This window comes from Lissotriton helveticus, chromosome 11 (assembly GCF_964261635.1).
Source record: "Lissotriton helveticus chromosome 11, aLisHel1.1, whole genome shotgun sequence".
Lineage (NCBI taxonomy): Eukaryota > Metazoa > Chordata > Amphibia > Caudata > Salamandridae > Lissotriton > Lissotriton helveticus.
This window is the reverse complement of record NC_136072.1, coordinates 416601414-416621060: the sequence shown is the minus strand read 5'-3', so window position 1 is coordinate 416621060 and position 19647 is coordinate 416601414. Positions and strand designations below refer to the sequence as shown.

The 19647-nt window shown below is 46.0% G+C and overlaps 1 protein-coding gene across 2 annotated transcripts in view; it reads right to left on the bottom strand.

The window, feature by feature from the left end:
* Nucleotides 1-19647, bottom strand: part of PCCB (propionyl-CoA carboxylase subunit beta) — a 418796-nt gene that overhangs the window by 91611 nt on the left and 307538 nt on the right. For both annotated transcript variants that reach the window (XM_078665880.1, XM_078665881.1), the window contains exon 11: nt 13040-13147. In XM_078665880.1, the coding sequence (XP_078522006.1) occupies nt 13040-13147 (108 nt within the window). The remainder of the gene's footprint in view (nt 1-13039; nt 13148-19647) is intronic.

The following is a 19647-nucleotide window of genomic DNA, read 5'->3' as shown; positions in this document are numbered from 1 at the left end:
TAGTACTGTGGAAGGCTTTCAAGACAGTACTGAGGGGAGAAGCCCTCTCGGCAATCGCTGGACGCCGCAAAGAACGGGAAGCACAGATGGTAACTCTAGAAAGCGATCTTCTTGCCCTATAGGGTAGCACACATAGGGATGAGGACCCAGACACTATCCACCAAATGTAAATTAAAGCGGCAGAATATAAAACCTTGGCCACAGACGCGGCTAAGACCCTAGCAAGAGACAGGGAGGGCAGACTATACGACCAAGGGGACAAAGCGGGCAAATTTATAGCCTGGTTAGGCAAAAAGCAGCAGGCGCAGAAAGTGGTGGCCGAGTTGAGGGTCGAATCGGGGGAGGTCCTCACAGAACCCCGGGAGATAGTTAGGGAATTCTCGGAGCACTTTAAAAAGGTCTATACCAGAGGGTCGGAAGAGGACTCCACTGCCTTACTGGCCGACTTTAAGCTGCCCACCCTCTCAGATGAAGAACAGGATACTCTGGAGGCATCACTCACTACTGAGGAACTGGTCAAAGCCATCTGTGACCTTCGTCCGGGAAAAGCCCTAGGGCCGAATGGCCTTCCGATCAAGCTCTACAAGCTCAAGCCGACAGCCTCAGCCTGCACTTGAAACGCATGTTTGAAGAAAGTAGGGAGCAGGGCATACTACCAAGGGACCCGCGGATAGCCACTATCGTGGCCACCCCGAAGGAAGGGAAAGCGAAGGAGATGTGCACCGCTTACAGGCCAATATCGCTGTTAAATGCCGAGCCGAAACTCCTGGCAAAAGTGCTCGTTAACAGACTCAAGCCGGTCCTCAACACACTGGTACACCCGGACCAGCCGGGATTTATGCCCCATTGCAACACGGCGCTTAACTTGCGCCGCCTTCATGGGGTGCTGGGATGCGATCAAAGAAGATGCAGTTGTGGTGTCGTTGGATGCAGCAATGGCGTTCGACACGCTGGAGTGGCCCTACATGAAGGCAGTGCTCGGGAAACTGGGATTTGGACCGACCTTTATTAGCTGGGTGCACCTTCTCTATACCGACCCTCTGGTCCAGGTGGTAGTCAACAACAAAATCTCAGAGGTCTTCACGTTAGGAATGGGAACGAGACAGGGATGCCCCCTCTCTCCTCTGCTTTTTGCCCTGTCTCTGAAACCATTGGCTGCTTGGATACGACAAGACACCTTCCTACAGGGACTCAGATGGGCTGACGGATGGGATGACAGGATTTCGCTATATGCGGATGACATCCTTCTCTATTTCACAAAACCTAGTGGGTCCCTCACAGTGGCATTGGAGATTTTTACCAGCTTTGGGGAAAGTTTAGGCTACAGCATTAATTGGGGAAAGTCACTCCTGTACGTTCTACATGGGGCCCCCCTCTAATCCCGAGCACCTGCCCAATTAGGTTGGCTGAGGATGGGTTCACGTACCTGGGAATATTCATTTCCAAAGATAGGGCTATCCGGTAGGAGAAGAACCTCCTGCCACCTTTGCATTGACTAAAGAGAGACACTGCCACCTGGAAATAACTCCCACTGTCCTTACTATGCCGCGTGGCACTTTTCAAAATGATGGTGCTGCCAAGGTTGCTCTATGCCCTGCAAAACTATCCGGACTTAGTTCAGCAGAGATACTTTTCCGCCATCGAGGCCACACAGAGAGACCTCCTTTGGACTGGGATGCCCCGCATATCCTTACAGAAACTTACATTGGGATGGCTTGATGGGGGGATAGCGCTCCCGGACATCAGGAAGTACTACTGGGCGGCACATCTCTCGGCCATTAACCAAGGTACTTACTACACTGGGAATGATCCAGGTTATGGGATGGACAGATGGATCCTCCCGTGAGGTAACTTCGAGGCCGCACTTTATTCCAGGCCAGGCAGGTACCGGCTCAAGGGACCTACGAAGCTTTCGGTATAGCTGTGGCACGTCGTTCAACGAAAACTGGGATGGGCTGGTAAACTAACAATGGCTACTCCGCTGTGGGCCTCGGAAACGCTGGGCACACTGAGTCGCACGAAAGGTCTCCGCAATTGGGATCTGATTGGGATTTCTCAAATTAAAGACCTGTGGGTCCCGGACGGGGTTGTCTCCTTCGCATCGCTTCAGCGTACCCATGATCTGGCCCCAACTGAGCACTTTCGCTACATGCAGGTCAGGCACTCCCTTCAGGCCAATATTCCTCCGGGGACCCAACTCCCAGAGTCCTCCCCTCTGGAGGACAGGCTGCTGGACGGCCACCTTCCGGAGCGGGCTATCTTCCTTACATACAAAAAACTCATTAACCACACTCCTGATCCATTACTAGCACTTAGGTGGAAATGGGAGGCAGACGGACTAGAAATTGATGATGAGGAGTGGAGAGAGGCGCTTGCATCCCCCAAAGAAATTGCAATATCAGCCAAACTCACACTGATTCAACTGAAAATCCTTCACCGGGTATATGTATCTGGCACGAGGTTGATGCTTATGGGCCGAAGCAAAGATGGACTCTGCCGGAGAGGGTGCGGGGAGGTCGGCACTTTCTTCCATATTTTGTGGGAATGTCCTGTGCTGCAGAAATATTGGAAACTAGTGATTGCCTGTATGTGTGAGGTGTGGGGGGTGGAGCTGCGTCCGGAGGTTAAGAGATGCCTTCTGAACATCTGGGAGCCCACAGACCTGCCATCAAGGGGCAGGACATGGGTAACGTTGGGATAGGCCATTGCAAAAAGGAACATAGCAAGGTTGCGGGGGGCAGAAACACCTCCTACGCTCAAGTCATGGAAGAAGGACATGGACTCGTGTATGATCCAAGAGAAAACAGTATATGTGGCCCGGGGCTGTCCCCGGAAGTGGTTGGCGGTGTGGTCCAACTGGAATGAATTCCGTGGCAATTTATGTGAACCCCCTCGAACAACCCCCGTTGATGAGCTGATTACAATGTGACTCGTAGCTGAATTTGGCACCTTTCAGACATATACTGTGCAAGACAGACCTGTGTTTGATGTGTTTCTCTGATGATGACTATGTAACAATTGTATTCCCTGTATGTGATGACCACCTAATTTTGTTACTTTTGCTATAAAAAGATATTTTTTTTAAGTAAGTAAAGGGAATAACCACCACTGCCTACTTCTGATATTGGCACCCTTTCTATAGCGCCCTTGGCCAGGAGAGCTGCAACTTCCTCCCGAAGCAAGATAAGAAGATCTTCCGCCAGTCGTTCTTGAGATGGCGGTAAAGGGGGAGGGAAAGTTTGGGAAGGAAGAAGGAAGAGAGTAACTCCTCCGAATGACCTACAAGACCCATTTGTCAGATGTTATGGACTGCCAGTGGAGGAGAAGATGTTGGATTCTCCCTCCAACGAGGCACCCATGGTCTTGCAGAACCAAACTAGGTAGGCTTTGAGGCTGCTACAGAGAAGTTGGTGGTGGATGACTTCTGGCTACCATTCCCAAGTGATCGGAATTTATGGAGTCCACGTCCTCGCACAACTTGGGAAGCTTGCACATGACAGTGGATGGGCAATACTGGCACGGTTGAAAGCCCCTTCCATCGTCAAGAAAGGTAGTTTGGAGCGAGAGGTGTCTCTTAGAGGCCCAAATACTTGCCCATAGCCCACGAGCCCCTGAAGTGCTCCTGCGCAGTGATTTTGGAAAAGGGGGTGGTGATGGACAGAGTTTCTGAATGATGCAGAATACTCTTACCAAGTCAAGAGATCATGGTTTTAATCCATCACCGTTTTTTTAGCTCAATGCACCATCCCAGCTCAGAACCTGGCTATATGCAAATTAGTCTGTTCCTGTCCCAGTGCATGATGGGAACAGGACAAACCAAACTACCAAGCCAATTCTTATACTGGGAAGGAAACAAGCTTCCGGGGACCGGTTTCTGGCATCACAGCCTTCGTCAGCCCGGCTTGCTTGAATCCCGATGGTGCAATGAGCAAGGGACTCACGTCTGAGCATACCCTCCCACATATAGTGTGGATAAAAGCGATTTTGGAAAAGGGGGTGGTGATGGACAGAGTTTCTGAATTATGCAGAATACTCTTACCAAGTCAAGAGATCATGGTTTTAATCCATCACCGTTTTTTAGCTCAATGCACCATCCCAGCTCAGAACCTGGCTATATGCAAATTAGTCTGTTCCTGTCCCAGTGCATGATGGGAACAGGACAAACCAAACTACCAAGCCAATTCTTATACTGGGAAGGAAACAAGCTTCCGGGGACCGGTTTCTGGCATCACAGCCTTCGTCGGCCCGGCTTGCTTGAATCCCGATGGTGCTCCTGCGCAGTGTCTGCCTTCTCTCCAAAGAGACAACTCTCATCAAAGGGCATGTCCAAACGGTTGGCCTGAACATCCCCTGAAAAAACAGATGCTCTCAGCCAGGCGTGGTGCAGGTAAGGTCACCGTTGTCGAAATCGCTCTACCCAGCGGTCAGTTGTATCCAGACCACGTCAAATGGTGAACTTTGCTGCATCTCACCCATCTTTCACTGCTTGGGAGAGGGTGGCCTGGGTCTCCTATGGGACCGGTGACAGCACTTGTGCAACCCTTTCCATATGGTGTAGGAGAAATGTCTCAAAAGGCATGCAGTGTTCACTGACCGCAATGCTTGGCTGGCCTAAGAAAACATCTTCCAAAATGTGTTAAGACTCTTGGAATCCCTGTTTGGGCAAGGAACGCGCCAAGGGAAGTCGAGGCTTGGACTACCAAGCTCTCGGGGGTGGGGTGCTGTCTGAAGAAACTAGAATCACCCGGGGCACAGCGATGGCGGCATGCAGTTGTCCTGTTCACAAGAGCCCCTGTGTTAGGCTTGGACCAAGTTCCTAGAAGGGCATCAGTCAGTGCTTCGGTAAAGGGTAATAGGGTTTGGATGATAACGATTACCCATACGTAAGTTATAAGCTATTTTTTATTGTATTTATTTTGATCTCATTTAAAGAGATTGCGCCGTACTCTTTGAAGTAGTGGAATTTGATTTATGCAAACAATGGTGTTGTAGACAAGTGTCAATGCAGAACTAAGATATGCCTCTAATTTTTGCCTCATTCTGGCATGGGTCAAAAACACCAAATGGTTAAACATGGTATGCTTTACATAGTACGAGAGCACTCAAATCTTGTTTTTTTTAAATATGCACTGTAATGACAGAATTCTTAAACCCTTCAAAATCACTGATCATTTTCTTTGTTACACTGAACAGTTGGTCACTGCCGAACTGAGGTAGAATGCCTCGACCTGCATATCTTGTGTTTTGAAGTACCACTATTTCTCTATTCCAAATCTTTAATCTTTTCTCTGACCTCGCTCAACTCCCACAACCAGCTTTTATAAAGGTCACTTTCAATCACCCAGTCATATTCACTTTACAATTCCCCATTCCCCATTCTTAAAAACGAAGCCCTACTCCTTTCTCGGTCTTCCTCACATTGCCCATCTTCACTCCTTCAAAATTCGACCCCTAATCCCACCCTTCTACTCATTTTACCTCTTGCTTAAAGACAGCTTTTAGCTGTCTGCAATCAGAGGCCTTTTGTATTCAAAACTAACACTTACAATGGGCTTTGGGACAGCCCACTGCTTACCATTGGTTGTCTTTCTTCTCAATCTTCCTATCCACTGGGCTCTTCCTTTTACATCCCAGGCCTAGTCTGGCTTTTTTTCCCAATATATATTTTTTCCTCTCAAATGACCACTCACACGGCTCTTCCATCCAAGACATGCATGTATTTCCATTTATTTACTGTATTCAAATACTTTAAGACAAAATTCCTTAAAATAAATCGGTTTTGATAAAACTGCACCCAACAGCTCATCTTTTGCAAGAGTATTGCCAATTCCAAGAACCTAGAGCTGGTATTGCTGTATGTATGGATCTTCTATTCTACTAGGAAAAATAAACATTGGCACAGCCAATAGGCCTCGCCTACTCAAGATCTACTGGTTTTGGCAATGTTTTAGCCATGTTGTACATCAGCACAGTTCTTGTGCAGCATGGCTATAAGTGTTAAAAAAAGTGCAATATGCGGTCAACGTTGGCCGCTTTTATTTTTTTTACACTTTCAACCATGCTGCACAGCAGCCACACAGTAGTATAGCATGCCAAAAGAACACTGGCAAAGCCAAATAGCTCCATTTGGTGTTCTGTACAATCTGGCTAAACAACATTGACAAACTCAATGGGTCTTGCGTAGGTGGGACCCATTGGCTTTGCCAGTGCTTGTTCCATTACCTGACGCAACTAATACTAAGACTCAAAATGGAGAAGGAGTGGGTTGGAGGGGTAAGAAGGATGTGGCACTATGGCCAGAGTTGCGGACTTCAGAACTGGGGAACCATGTTTGAGTCTCGGCGTCAGATCAACATCCTGTGATTCTGGGCAAATCACTTCATTTCCCCAGCCTAAAAATAATAAATTATATGAACTTGTGTAATGTAACTGGTTCTCATGTTAAGTGCTCCAATACCTTCAGGTGGACTTCGGGCCGTATAAAAATGCACCAAAAAAAAGAAGAGATAGTACCTCAAGCACAGGTCGGGTAGCGGACAGACTCTAATTAAAGATAAATCAATCTGTTTTTGGTCCATGCTCCATACAAACAAAAGGAAGTGAAGCAAGAAGTGAGGTCTCACACGCGCTGCAAAATAGAAGTCAGCAAGGAAGAGTGATAATGAATGGGATGTAATGTGCGGACTAAAAGCTGCTTTTTAGTTTTTTTTAAAGACACAATAGATCTTCACCAAGCGGCAGTGTATGCTCGCTGGCTGCAGGTGGCACCTAACAAATTGCATTTCAAGAGATCCTCCTGCACTTTCTTTATCAACACTGGTTGTGGTAATGACTGAAGTATGCCGTGCCATGAGGTCATGTATCATTTCCCAACACAAAATGTACACTGCAGAAACGGGGCCCACTCTGGAGGTGACATTTCAGTTATTTGACAAACTATTTCATGTACTTTTAAGATAATCTCGGAGATTCAGATGGTTCTTTTTTGTTTTTTATAGAAAAGTGCACTATACACAGGGAAAAAAAGAAGTCTATCCGAAACCTACAAATTGGTCCAATATTTGAAAGACATTGGGTCTAAGTTATTTTGTGGTCACAATGGCTCGGATTCTCAAAATAGCTTTTGAATAAGTTAAAAAAGCAAATTACGGTTCGGTAACTCGTTACAAAAACGCAAAATAGGTTTGCGAATACAAACAGACTCGCAAATTGAAAGGGACATGTTTATGGAGTCCCTTCTAACTTGCTATTTCCTATAGTATGTATCAATTATCAATGGTTTGCGACAGCAATCGCGGTTGTAAATCCTTAATGGGTTACTAATACCTCAACATAATTGGTAACCCACTCGCAAACAGAAAGGGGTCCCTTAGGAACCTTTCCCTTTGTCAATGTAAAAACATATATATATATTTTATAAATGTTTTGAAAGCTTTTCCTTTTGTTTATGTAAACACAACCTACTTTACTTTAAGGAAAACAGGCTGTTTAAAAAACAAAAATTATTTATTTAAAAGCAATCAAAGACATGGTGGTCTTCTAACCCCAACATGCATATTAATGAGGTAGGTCAAACTACAACTCTCTAATGTTTGAACATATGTTGGTTACAAAAAAACAACGCCTTCGGTAAGTCGGTGCGCAACTTTCAACCACTTTTACCAAATCCATTGCACAAACATAAGACCCTTAAATTCCTCGACAGGTTCACACAGAGGCTGAGCTTCAGCCAGCTGCAGGTACTTAGCTGTAGATTCCTTGCTTTAGCAATGATACTTTTGTCAATAGTTTGAATCTGTTAGTGCTATTGGCACTACATAGCACATGCCACGGACATCTGTTGTATGCATTTGAAAGCGTACACACACTATATTTTATATATATATATATATATATATATATATATATATATATATATATATATATATATATATATATGCAAAATAGCAAGCAAAGAACTCAGAGTAGTTCCCAAATTTAGGTGGCGAGCAGCTCCTATATAGAGCACCCTTCAACACCAGCGGCACTCTGAATCTGCTCACCTCAAATGTCTGTTTTTCTAGCAAAGTTTTTAAGCATGGGTTTAGCACAGTGCCATCCACGCCGAGCTAGAAAGGGACAAATCCCTTTGCCATTTATACAGCAAAATCTTTAAGCATAGGATTAGCTAAGTGCTATCCATGCAGAGCTGTAAAATCACAAAAGCCTTTGACCACACCAGGCACAATATTACAGCTTTGGATTAGTAAAATACCATCCATGCCAACCTGGAATGCATATCGCAACTCCTGACGTGTTTCGCTCTCATTAGAGCTCTTCCGAGAGGTATAGCTTTCTCCAGACACAAGAGAGCACCCAATATAAGTCAAAACAATACCCTTTCAGGAACAGCCAAACAAACAGCTATTTACAAAGTTGCCTTTCATAGTATGCTTACATTTACAGCCAAATGTTTCTTTTTTAGCCTGCCTGGATTCCACAAAGGGGTTCCTGGCAGGTGCAAACTAATCAACAACCAACACATCCTAATCATCAGCATCTTGGGGTCTCTCTAGTTCTGGTATACAATCAGAACCAAAGAGATAGTGGAGTATTTGCTGGTGGGTGAAAAGTGGGTTATAGTCAAGTTGCATGATGATCGTTTGTGCTTTGTAGTAGCGCAAAATCAGTCAGGTTAGCACCAAAGTCATTTCAGGGTCTGGCATTGACACTGGGTCATCCTCCAGCACCTATGGTCTTGTCACCAGCGTCAGTGTACGAGGACCAGGGTAGGTTTTGAGGCCAGAGCAGAAGTATGTACTTGCATTAGTACAGGACCGGTAATAAGGTCCTAAAGGTGCAGGCCGCTCCAGAATGGAGTTGGCAGTGGTAACCAGACTGCAGGCTCCCCCGTAGTTCCATGGGGCTCGAAAGCATGCCAGAGGGAGTCGAAAGCACATCGAGAATTTGCAACATGGCCTCGTTGAAAGCCTTGTTTTGCTGCAGGCTGATGATGGCTCAGGAAGTCAAGGAACATCAGGACCAGCTGAGGAATCTGTGAGATGACCACCAAGGAGGACTACTGACAGCGACGCCCTCATATCCTTTCTTTGGAAAGTGGCTGGATGCGGTTGAGTCTTGCTCTGCTCTGCTCTGCTTTCTTATGCTTGCACTTGGACCATGTCTTACCGGAGAACATCAAGTGTGAAGTTGAGCGGTTGCAGGAACAGCCTAGGGACCAGAGCCCAGTCCGCAATAGAGACTTGGAGGGTGAGTGGGTCCTACTCAAAGGCCATGGTTTGTTCTGCATTTTCAGCTTTGCCTCCTGACCTTAAATTGCCTCCGGGTGCATTTCCCAAGCCTGGACACCAAAGAAATTCTTCATGCAGGTCTGCGGCAGAGATCTGCTTCATGCCGTCGCAATATAGCTTGAAACCTGTTTTGGCAGGGAACATTGTTTACTAGCACAGTGGTGAAACAATTTTCTAAGTCACTGGAAAACCAAAAAAGTTGGGAGTCGAGCTCCGGGTCTGCATCAGAAGGCATGGAATGCAAGGAACCAATGTCAGCACCCAGATGTAGGGCATATATGCTTTTCCGTCATTTTTAGGGAGGTGTGGAGTCAGCATAGAGCCACATAATACCACCTCACAAAATGCTAGACAACTGCTATGGAAAAGTTTGAGGTATCCAGTCTGGTCCCTGGGGAGTTCTTTACGGTGAGGAATCAGCATTTAGAAGAATCCATCAGAAGGTACTGCTAAACTAAACATCAGGGAAGTACAGACTAAGCACACCCAAACCTGGAGAAAACCTAGGTAGAATTGTCAGTTGTGGCATAAGAAATAGAATGAACAATTGGCAGAAAGATAAAAACGAAAAAAAAAATGAGATCCTTATGATAGGCAAAAAAACAGCTAGTCCTGGATTCAAGAAGCAGCGGGAAAGAGCCACATTGAAGGAGTTAGGCAAAGAATAATAAAATGAACCAGTGACAGCTGAAATGTAGAATGAATGCCAATTTCAGTGGCACACATTACAAATGAGAAAGAAAATCAGGCAAATATTAGGCATTTCACTGTTTCAGACATTACTGACCGGGCATTCTGCTCTGTTGCCTGATTGAGGGGATTGTGGACCAACAAGAGAGAAAAAGAAAAATTAATAATGAAAGACAGTATGAGCGCAAACTCAACTGTACAATATACATAAGACTCCAAAGTCCTGAACTATTGTTATAAAAAAAGAAAAACACGTTGATGATTCTCTCCAACCCCACCTACTCTGATCTCATACAAACGATCTCCTTTTCTAATGATGAGGCACAGCCATTTCTATCCATCAGCAATAATCTTTAGTCCTCTGTTAATGCATCACCCTTTCCACTCCTCATTAGCCAAAGTTAATGCCCCAAACTGTATGCTGTGGTAGGCCTATGCAAATTGTGAATGACGCCTAATAGCATAATGGATGTAGAGGGCTCACCAAAAGCACTCCTCTGTATGTATATATGCATGAATTTTAATTATGAAAGTTTATTATTACATGAGGCAGGGAAGACATTGAAGTGGGCTCCAAAGCAGACTTAACAATAGACTCAAAGGACACGGGTTTCATTCTACATACGTTCTACTACTGATCTAAGGAAGGGGGCACCAGTCCAGGAAGGATGCTACTTTTAACATACAGTGCCTTTCCTGGTCTTGTCTCTTTAGCCTCAGGCCGAGCTGAGGAGCAACAGCAGGGGGTCTTTTTGGCATTCATTCCCCAGAATCTTTCAAGGTCAAGCAAAGTGGGTGACCGAACCATTCTATGAATGGCAGATCTCAACATTAAGAGCAAAATATGTAAGATAAAAAAGAAACACTTCAATTAAGATCAAGCCAAGTATGTAAGGGCACTAGGATACTTGCCAGGGCTGTTTTCAACAACATTATCCGTCTTATGTGTTTGATGCTTTTTTGCACGCGAAAATCACTAACGAGTAAGATAATGCATTTAAATACATCAAGATCATGCTTCAAGTAAGCGTTTGCTTATCAAGATTCAAGTGGACAAATCTTGTTATCAAAATGGCTTATGCATTCACTAAAGAGTCCCTCTCAGATGTCAAGAACAAGTCACTGCAATGAAAAGTGCTTCCTAGGAAACTGAATAATACGCCTAACTGTCATTAGCCAGACAGTGGGAGGGAGATAATCCTGTGACCTCATCCAAGATGCCACTGCCTCTCTCGCAAAACGGCTGAATCTGGCTAGCCAAAAGCACCCAATCCCTCATGATGGCCGATTCAAAACCCACTCCCTTTGTATCTTTCATTCTCAACACGTTTTCTCGTTGAGCCAGACCTACACGTGAATGGAATGGTGCATGGGATTGCAGATATTATCAAGATTAGCAGCTGATCTAGTGGTGCCAAGGTTTAGTGGGAGAGGGCATTGGCTTGATACTGCCATGATTATACTTTAAGTTGGCCCAACAGGGTGCTAGTCAATGTCTGATTATTGAGAAAAACAGTGTGTGTAAGGCTTGCAAAGCCAGTGAAGATGGTACATATACTTTCTCAGAGTGAGGGTTATAAAGGTGACAAGATGCCCCATCACAATTGTTTTCCACAAGAAGCATCCTTGAATGATGCTAAACCTAGCCACATGATGGAGCTGGCTAACATATGTTCTCTATATGCTGAAAACTGATCCATGACTTATCTTGCTCAGTGAAGTTGCAGCATTTAATGCAACAACATTTCTGATCTTTGCAATGTTGTTGGTGGGTACCCTAAAGATATGCACAGGCTTCACAAAATAACACAAAAGTTGCCATTAATACAGTAATACATTTACTTGGTTTGGGGGGGAAATGTTATTACTATGTTGTACTATACAATTACCAAATTGTGCTGGAGTAAAAAGGGAAATAAAGCTAAGCCATTAGAGACATTCTTAGAGAAAGACTATATAATTCAGGTGCCCTACTACCCATAAGAAAGTGAAATCTAAACTCAAGTGCGTACATCAACGTATGTGTATATTTTGACGAAGCTACCACATTCTGCACCTTTTGGTCAACAGAGAACAACTAAGAATTCAGAGAAAGGATCTCATACTTGCAGACAGTTATGACACTCAAGTCCTGATGAACAAAGATTACAGTAGCAAAGAGAGGCCGCAAACTGCACACCAACTTTTTCGCAAATGCAATCTGATTTTTCGAACCGACCTAGGTAAAAATGGGTCAGTTCAAAAATACTGAATCGCAGGTGTGTTGCAGACTAATTAATGTTCACTAGGCAGATCACCATTTGTAACCTCCTGCAATTGGCTACATTCACAGGAATAATGGCCTGCGAGGGATAGCAGACCACCACGCATTTTTTTTTTATTTTTGTATTTTCTTTTTTTAAGTAGCCCGTATTCATTAAAGGGCTTGCACCCTACACCCTCCCTGAAGCTGCCACACTGATTCTCAAAGGGGAAGTGGTACACAGTGGACATCTTCTTCGCTGCGAATCAGTTGCCACCAGTGTGGGAGTAGATAATCGTAATGAGTTGTAACCAGGACTACAGTCGCACACCATTGGTACATAACTCACAATTTGAAAGGAATACCCTTAAAACACCCTTTCCAAATTATGATTTGGAATGGGTTTTTAAACCCATTTCGCAATTTGGAAAAAGATTTCTGAATCACAAAATAGAGTTAGATCATGAAAAAGTGAATTAGCGGTCGCAAACCCTGAAATTCAGGGTTTGCACCCACTTTGTACATCAGACCCCTCAGTTCCTGTAGATTGGGTAAAACAAGAAACCAAAAAAATACAGCTTTTGTGATTAAATACTAAATCTGTAGTAAGGATTTAAAGTCACAGGCATATGATGAAAGCAATCCACATTTTCCCCATTTAAAGGCCACTTGCCTCTGATTAGCTAAATACCTTGCTGTGAATATATTAAAATGCACCCAGAGAACCCGAAGCCCATCAAAATACAACAATAGATTTTGTAGCTCAACTAAAGTGGCATGAGACATTAATTAGCATATAATGGAAATATTGTCCTACCTGGCAAAAATCCTGGAACATCCACAAAGGTGATCAATGGAATGTTGAAAGCATCGCAGAACCTGACAAAACGGGCCCCTTTCACAGAAGAGTTAATATCCAGGCATCCTAGTGAACAAAACAATTTCCAAAACTTAACATTACAAACACAAGGTACAATCGCAACAAAGAACAGCTACCCATTTGAAATATGCACAGTTCGACCAGGATGAGAAAAGGAACCAGCCTTATGATTATGCGGCCCAAAGAGAATAGAAAGTATCTCAAAAAGATACCAAGTGCTGCCCATTGAAAACATGAACTGATTACACATAGTAAGGCACAGCACTTCAACAAGTAATAAAACAACTTTAAGGATCAGAAATCACCCACTGGCACAGGAAGTAGCACTTGAATCAAGCAATCTGCAATGATGCAAACATCTCCACTTCATGATGAATAGGTTCTATCGTGAACATATATTTATTTTGTTTATAAAACTGGGCTGCTTTCTTAAATAGATCAACAAATCCAAATGACATATACCTTGTTTTGTTCCCAATAATCACAGACCTATAATATAGGAAACCTAGTCATATTTTACTATTTACTGGAACGTGGATATGATTTCTATTGCTCATGAATTGGATAATGTGTATTAAGGCATGAAAGGATACGAAATACTGAGGAAGAAAATCATGAAGAAAGATATTTTGTCTGACCCCATTACGGGGCCATGCGGCAGGAGTCACTGGATCACAAGACGGAGTTGGGGATTTTTAACAAAGATGACCAGGGGTCTGATCGACTGTGGCACTGCAAACTACGCACTTTCCGCACTTGACTCAAAGATAAATGAGCAATCAAGCGCTTTTCAGGCAGGTAGTACGGGGCAGAGGCTCAGTACTCAAACAGTCGAACACCAGATAAACGGTACTGTCCAGCCCAGTGCGTTTCTTCATAATAAATTAAGTTTTAATTGCACACAAAACATAATACCACCATGGGAAATGTTAATCTGCTACATAGTTTTAAGACGGATGCTACTAGGTTCTAAACACAAATATTCTGGCGTAAATCTAGAAGAATGATGTAAGTAGCTTTCCAGATTCTGTGACCCATACATAGGCCAGTCGCACAAGTTACTACTTGTGTAACGATATATCTGTAAGAGACATTAGTTCGTGATAGATTCCTTACCTTAGAATATCCCCAGGCGTCAGACTGGATCCGGAAAGTTTGTCAGCAGTACCCCTGCGCGTCGGAAGGTGGCGTCGTGCGGCTCCGCGTCAGTCGCTGGCGAAGGCGCTGAGATGACTTCACGGAGACTACTTTAGGCGCCACCCATGTGCACGGACGTCCGTTCTGTGCACAACTTTCCGTACCAGGAACGCAGAGCCATGCAAGAAACTGACCACTGGTGCCATGAAACTAGGGCCCTGAAAGGGATGACCTGAACCCTAGAAATCAGTTCGCAGAACGGAGAGGACGCGTGGGGCGGTAAGGAATCTATCACTAACTAATGTCATCTGAAAGAGACACATTAGTGATAGATTCCTTACCTTAGAATAGATACCCCAGCAATACCAACCCCGGTGGAGGGTCTGCAAACAAGATTACACCAGAAAGTCACGGAGAACAGAACAGCCAAAGAAGCAGTCTCTCTGGACCGGACTGTCAAGGCAATAATGCTTTGTAAACGTGTGCAGCGAGGCCCACGTAGCTGCCCGACAAATGTCCTGCAAGGGAACGCCGCTTCCCAAGGCAGTAGTGGCTGCTGTTGCCCTGGTAGAATGGGCACGCAGCCCCACAGGAGACTTCTTAGCCAACGAGTAATATGCTTTGATGCACAGAACGACCCACCGAGAGATGGTTCGTTTGTGCATGGCCGGACCTTTTTTGGTGCCCACGACCCCAACAAAAAGTTGGTCCTCCGCCCTGAACTGTTGTGTGCGCTTCAGATAGAACGAGAGCGCACATTATGGGTCAAGACCGTGGAGCCTCTCTTCCTCTTTTGAAGGATGCGGAGGTGGAAAGAAGGTGGGCAAGGTGATGGTCTGCCAGATGTGGAAAGGCGTGACAACCTTTCGCAAGAAAGAAGGACGAGTCCTTAAAACCACCTTGTCCGGATGAACAGAAAGAAAAGGAGGTTTAGAAGAAAGAGCCTGAAGCTCACTCACTCTAGTGGCATATGCAATAGCTACCAGGAAAGCGGTCTAGAGAGTGAGAAGACGTAAGGGAGAGTTATGAAGGGCTCAAAGGGAGAGCACATCAGATAGGTCAAGATAAGATTTAATTCCCATTGAGGCATTATGAAAGGCACGGGAGGAAACGTGTGTGGTGCCTTTGAGGAAGCATTTAACAACCTGGGACTTAAAAAGAGAAGGCTGATCTGGAAGTCGTAGAAAGGGGGAGATGGCCGAAAGATAACCTTTTATAGTGCCCAGAGCAAAGCCCTGCTGGGCCAAAGAGAAAAGGAACAGAAGGACCTCTGAAAGAGGGGCAGAAAGGAGATCCACAGCCTTTGCTGTGCACCATGCCACAAATATGTTCCACCTGCAGGCGTATACCGTTTTAGTGGAGGGACGCATGGCTGCCAGAATGACATCACAGACTTCGGGAGGATGGTCGAAAGCTGCCAGCTGTCGCCGCTCAATCTCCACGCATGGAGGTGGAGGCTGGACAGGTTTGGGTGGAGGACCGTCCCCTGCTGCTGCGACAGAAGATCCTCCCGAAGAGGCAGTCGGATCGGGGGATCGGTCGTCATGCGGAGTAGCTCAGGATACCAGTATCTTCGTGCTCAATCTGGAGCCACAAGGATGACTTTGGCCCGACCAAATCTTCTTCACCACTCTGCGCAGAAGTGGTATAGGCAGAAAGGCCTACAAAAGACCGCAGCTCCACTTGCGACAGAAAGCGCCGTTGAGCGAGTACCGCCTTGGTAATTTCCAACACACAGAACTGATGACATTGCGCGTTCTCTAACCAAGGCTCTCCCCACTGCAGAAAGAGACCGTGCGCCACGTCAGAGTTCAGACGCCATTCGTGATCCATCATGCACCGACGGCTGAGTTTGTCCGCCCTGGGGTTCAGAGAACCTGCCAGGTGTTGAACCACCAAGGTGATGCCTTGATGTTCCAGCCATGTCCAGAGGCGTAGAGCCTCCTGACATAGGGTCCAAGACCCCACCCCGCCCTGTTTATTGCAGTACCACAAGGCGGTGGTGTTGTCCGTGAACACCTGCACTACACTTCCCCGGACAGAGGGAAGGAATGCTCTCAGTGCAAGTCGGATCGCCCAAAGCTCCAAAAGGTTGATAAGGAGCCGGGACACCGCTGGAGACCAGAAGCCTCTGATCTCTGCCTCTCCCAAGTGGCCTCCCCATCCCAGTAGGGACACATCCGTCACCACCGTGTGCTCCGGTTGTGGAAGGGAGAGGGATCTGCCATTGACACAATCGCGTGAGCCACCACTGCAATTGTCGTGCAGTGCCCTCCGAGATCTGGACGTGCTTGTTTCCGGTCTAGGGAAAACATGGCTTTGGCAGTTCGGGCTGGACTGTTCCCATGAGGCACAGGGTCAGACTGATTTGCATATGGCCATGTCTGAACTGGGGTGGCGGCGTGAGCTAAATAATGGTAATGGATTAAACCCAGATCAGTTGACTGGGGGTGAGTGTTTGATTTGCTCAAACGCTCCGTCCATCATCCCCTTTTGTATCGCTTTGTTCGCCCTAAGTTGGCAGGGTATGCTCAGACGTGAGTCCCTTGCTCACTTTGCCACTGGATTCAAGCTAGCCTGGTTGATGACGGCTGTAATGCCAGAAACCGGTCCCAGAATGCTTGTTTCCGGTCCAGGGAAGACATGGCTTTGGCAGTTCGGGCTGGACTGTTCCCATGAGGCACAGGGTTAGACTGATTTGTATATGGCCATGTCTGAACTGGGGTGGCGGAGTGAGCTAAAGAATGGTGATGGATTAACCCCAGATCAGTTGACTGGGGGTGAGTGTTTGATTTGCTCAAACGCTCCGTCCATCATACCTTTTGTATCGCTATCTGCCCATTACCAGGTAGAGCGAGCGCTCAGGGTTCCGGCACACAAGACACCTCCGGGGGCACCTCCCAGACCGGTGGAGATCCGCCTTATGAATTTCAGGGACTAGGAAACCATCATGAAAGCAGTCTGAGCTGCAGCACCACTACAATATGACAATACATATATTTTCCTAATCCCAGATTATACTGTGATGGTGCCGTGCCAGAGGGCATCCTCCTTGGTTGTCAAGACGCCTCTGACACAGGTGGGCCTCACCTACTCCCTTCTATTTACAGCAAAGCTCAAGGTGATAGCTAATCGGATCACTTATTCTTTTAAAGAACCTGCAGATGCACAAGACTGGGCGGAACAGTGCAGCCATGAGTCCTCCACCCCGGCCACCCCAACACACTGACCTGGCACTGAAAGGGAGAAGCAACAACAGAACCAAGAGGACACCAAACCGCGTGTGGAGGAGGCTCCCTCCCCGGGACAGGCACATGAACAGCAGCATCAGACACAGATGGTCATGACACACCTAGCCTCGGAGCGTCGCTCCCTCCTCATCCACTGCAGCTTACAGATGAATTGCAGTCAGAAACTAGTTCTGTGGTCTCGCGGAGTATAAATCCTTCAACAGCCCTACCAAATCTTACGCCACAAACTGCAGACCTGCTTGTTTGAACCCGCTATATTGAAGAAACATGAATATAGTGTCACATGAGATGTTCCAATCCACCTCTGTCTTCTGCGTGTCACCTAAATTTTCAAGGACACTGGCATATATTGAATCCTTAACTCCATGTCTTAGAAAAGTGTCGGACAGGCCTTGGGTCTCCTGGTCCCCTACTTGCTTTGTGTTTAGGGACTGAATCACGTCACTGGTCACCCGCCCCTCCCCTAATAGGCAACTTTCTTTTTCGCTGGCGGCCTCAATGAGACTCCGCTATTAAAGTTCCCAAATTATGGGTCTACTAATTCACTGTTTCGGTAACCGCCGTTCTTGTGCTTACCCTAGGAGGGGAGTTGGAGAATTAAGTTTTATTGTTTAGCAGGTCATACGCCATGCTATATATCTGCACTGGGGTGTGTACATACCCACACCGCTAGATAACCATGACGAAGCTACAGATAATCACATGGAACGTTCGAGTGATGAGGACAGCGTCTAAGCGACACCTGGTCCAACAGTACATACGGCGGTGAAATACATAGCATTCCTCCAGGGAACGCATGTAGTGGGTGGTGAAGATGTTCAACTCAATAAGCGGTGGCAGTGTTATAGCACCACCTAGTCTAGGTTTGCCAGAGGAGCACTCATTTGGATATGTCCCGCAGTTCCCTTCAAGTGCCTTGCCAAAGAAATAGACCCAGAGAGACAATACGTACTTGTGAAGGACAATCCTGATGGCCGCCTGATCCTGTTGAGTAGCATATATGTGCCGAATATGGCACAACAAGCCTTCTTAGCCTTTCTCACTGTTACCCTCATGAAATGGGAACATATCCCTTGGATCATCGGTGGAGACTTTAATAGCGTCCTTGACCCTGTTCTTGAAAGCTCCCACCCCCCATTACTTAATTTTTCTGTTGTGACAACTGTAGTGGGCCCTACTCCTATCACTCCCCGCCCCATGATCTACATGTTCTGCTGGACCATATTTTTTGTCATCCAACCACTCACTCACAGGTTACGCATGGGGAGTACCTTGGTCAAACTTTCTCTGACCATATCCCACTACAGCTACACCTCGACTGGCGCCTTCAACCAGCCGTGTTGGAGGACATTGTGTCCGGGACACGATCTGGTAGATGTTGTCTCGATACATAGCAAAGAACTGGACAATGCCACGTCTATACCTATAGAATGGGAGGCACTCTAAGTGGTGCTCCGTGGGCACTATAGCAACTCTGGGGTGGGGTTATAGGCGGATCTTCACAGGGAATTGACTGCACTTGAACTGTCCCTGGGCGCCCTGGAAGCAAAGTCCTGTGGAGCCCCTAAAAAACTAGCAGGCACTTGTGGATGCCAGAGAATGACATGCCTAACCAGTAGACCATCTGCGATGTTTAGATTTTAGGGCCTATCAGATGAAATGCGTTACTTACCTGTAACTGCAGTTATCCAGTATTGGTGTCTTTCATAGATTCACATGCCTGAATCATTCCCAGTCGTCGATACGGGAGTCTCCTGTACATAGAAAAGTAATGACCTATAGACATACATAGAGAATAGTAGGCCTAAAGGCCTCACCTTAGTAACATATCCATGTCCTCTTGTAAAAAGGACCGAACTCTAAACAAGAGCCAATCAGCTATCACCTCCCTCTAGAACCTTCCTGGCAGGAGCCTCAGTCCCTCAGATTTTCGTACGCACTAAGCTAAGTAGGCGTGACACTGCGAGAGTTAGGTGAGTCCTTCCAGGGAAGGCGGGAGGGTTGCATGTGAATCTATGAAAGACACAAATACTGGATAACTGCAGTTACAGGTAAGTAACGCATTTCTTATCCAGCATTATGGGTGTCTTTCATAGATCCACATGCCTGAATCAGAGTAGCAAGCAATGCAGAGTGCACATTTCTGATGGAACAGCA